The sequence below is a fragment of the Theobroma umbraticum genome, unplaced genomic scaffold, assembly GCF_002168275.2.
Source record: "Theobroma umbraticum cultivar Fairchild unplaced genomic scaffold, ASM216827v3 scaffold_20.0, whole genome shotgun sequence".
Classification (NCBI taxonomy): Eukaryota; Viridiplantae; Streptophyta; class Magnoliopsida; order Malvales; family Malvaceae; genus Theobroma; species Theobroma umbraticum.
The window spans coordinates 724,249-726,411 of NW_018397266.1; the positions used below are offsets into that span (position 1 = coordinate 724,249).

At 29.7% G+C, this 2,163-nt stretch overlaps 1 protein-coding gene across 1 annotated transcript in view; it reads right to left on the reverse strand.

Moving 5' to 3' along the window:
* LOC110423433 (extracellular ribonuclease LE-like) overlaps window positions 1–1,118 on the reverse strand; it is a 1,871-nt gene extending 753 nt beyond the window's left edge. The window contains exons 1-2 of the mRNA XM_021437649.2: window positions 687–1,118; window positions 4–412 (exon numbers count right to left, since the gene is read on the reverse strand). Of these exons, the coding sequence (XP_021293324.1) occupies window positions 4–412; window positions 687–974 (697 nt within the window). The 5' untranslated portion in view covers window positions 975–1,118. The remainder of the gene's footprint in view (window positions 1–3; window positions 413–686) is intronic.
* Between the last annotated feature and the right edge of the window lie 1,045 nt (window positions 1,119–2,163).

The window sequence follows — 2,163 nt, forward strand, 5'->3', positions numbered from 1 at the left end:
GACAGACGCCTTGTGGGTCAAATGTGTGTGGGCAGTCGATGGGTGTAAGAGGCTTTGCCTTACCAAAACATACACGAATTTCCAGCAATTGGAGGGTTCCGTCCTTTTTGTTGCATTGAATTTGGGGAGTTGCTTTAACTTTTTCTTTGACAGCATTCACAATCTCTCTCGCTGGATAAGGCTCTTCTCGAGGTACAACCTGTGTGCCTTTTAATGGATCATAATTATAATTTTGGGCAAGTGATAAGGTAGCGCTGAAGTATTCCAAAGGCTCGTCGGCCGGATAATCTGAACAAATTCCGTGTCCCTTCCATTCGTGTTTCCAACTCTCTGCACACATGTTTATATTTGCATAGTTCTTATAGTTTGGCCAATATTTTTGCAAAGTCGTTTCAATGGACTTTAATAGTGGCTGTAAATTGAAGAAAAAATATATAGTTAGAAAGCACAAATAAATAGGCTAGAAGTTAAAAAGAAGATGTTTTGGATAATGACTCTTACATTATCAGACACTAATTTATGATGCGGTGATTAAATCTCTAGTGTAAGGTTTCAAGTTCGAATTTAGAAGAAAAGGGTATGTTGGGATTTTTCTTTTTTTGGAATTAAAGAGGGTTGCTTGCATTATTTAATTACCCTAATTAGTTTTAAGCAAAATAAATATACAAGAACAATAATTTGCTTACCAAAAGATCTTTGGGGTCTGTAGGAGTGACATCGGTGCACTTGTTCTTTTTGGGATCATATGGTGGCACTTGCTTGTCATCCTCATACATTGGCCATAAACCATGGATGGTAAAATAGCCAAGGGTATCCGGTAAACACTTTAGACTGCCCTGGTTACATGCAGAAGGTGGCCATCGGAAGCTGAGTTTGTAGAAGCTGAACTCTTTATTATCCCTTGATAATAATATTGCAACAAGTAAGATGATAGCAGCTACCAGATAAATCAACCGTAGACACCGATTTACCATCTTTTCTTTCTCCTTTTCTCTGGAACAGCGAGGACCGATTTCTAGATCTGTGTATTTTAGAGAGATAATGCAAAAGGTTGAGAAACGGTGACGGTCTACTAGATAAGGTCGATATTGTAAGAACCTTGTTGCTAGTTTATTTGGGAGAAGTCCTTCTTTATTGTGTGATTGGTCAATTTATTATCATTTATTTTTTTTGTTGTTCTATAAATTAGGTCTAGTCATTCTTTATTTCTCTTGTCGCGAACATGCCAGGAAACTTCTGGTCTTTGTTTGTTGTGCATTTAGTTATGTTATTTATCACTAGCCTATGGCCTATGCGTTGCACACGAGTCTCGTTCTACTTGCTTTTTTCTTTCTCTTTCCACTTTTCTTTTTTTGTCCTTTTTCTCTTTTTGCCTTTGCCCTTCACGTGATTTGATGAGAAAGCCTCATGTTCTTTTTAAATATATTATAGATTTTTTTCTCAATCAAAAGATTTATTCACTTTTTATATTTTTAAATTTTATTTTATTTAATTTTTATATTTATAATTAAAATAATTTAATTTATTAATTTTAAAAATTATTTTAATTTAATTATTTTTCCTAATAGTATTTAATTTTATGATTAAAAGATAATATCAATAATGAAATCATCGTTAACATATCACATCTTAATGATGTGATATTGAAATGATGATGTGGCATGTCATGTGGCATTAAGTTATAACGTGGTAATATCATATGACATTATATGATGATGTGATAATATTAACATGTCAATGTCACGAGACAGATCAAAAATTTTTTTTTAAAAAAAATAAACTCTATCATGTCATACAAGTTAAATTGAATAAAAATATATGATATAGGGACTAAATTAAATAAAATTGAGATGTTAATGGATTAAATTATAAAAAATTATTTAAAAAATATAAATCTTTAAATGAATTATTAATATACTTATTAATAAGTTCAATATTTAATTAAAAAAATTTATGGTGTTAAAAAATATATATAAATATTTTCTTACTTGATTCTTGGATTCTAGAATATGTAAATTAATTTATTTTTTTACAAAAATTAAGTTTTAATTCTCTTTCTATAAAAAAAATTTTAAAAAAATTTATACCTTAAGTCAAAATTAGATGAATAACTTACATTATATTAAAATAAAATAATATAAAATGACTAAATATGTTAATTTA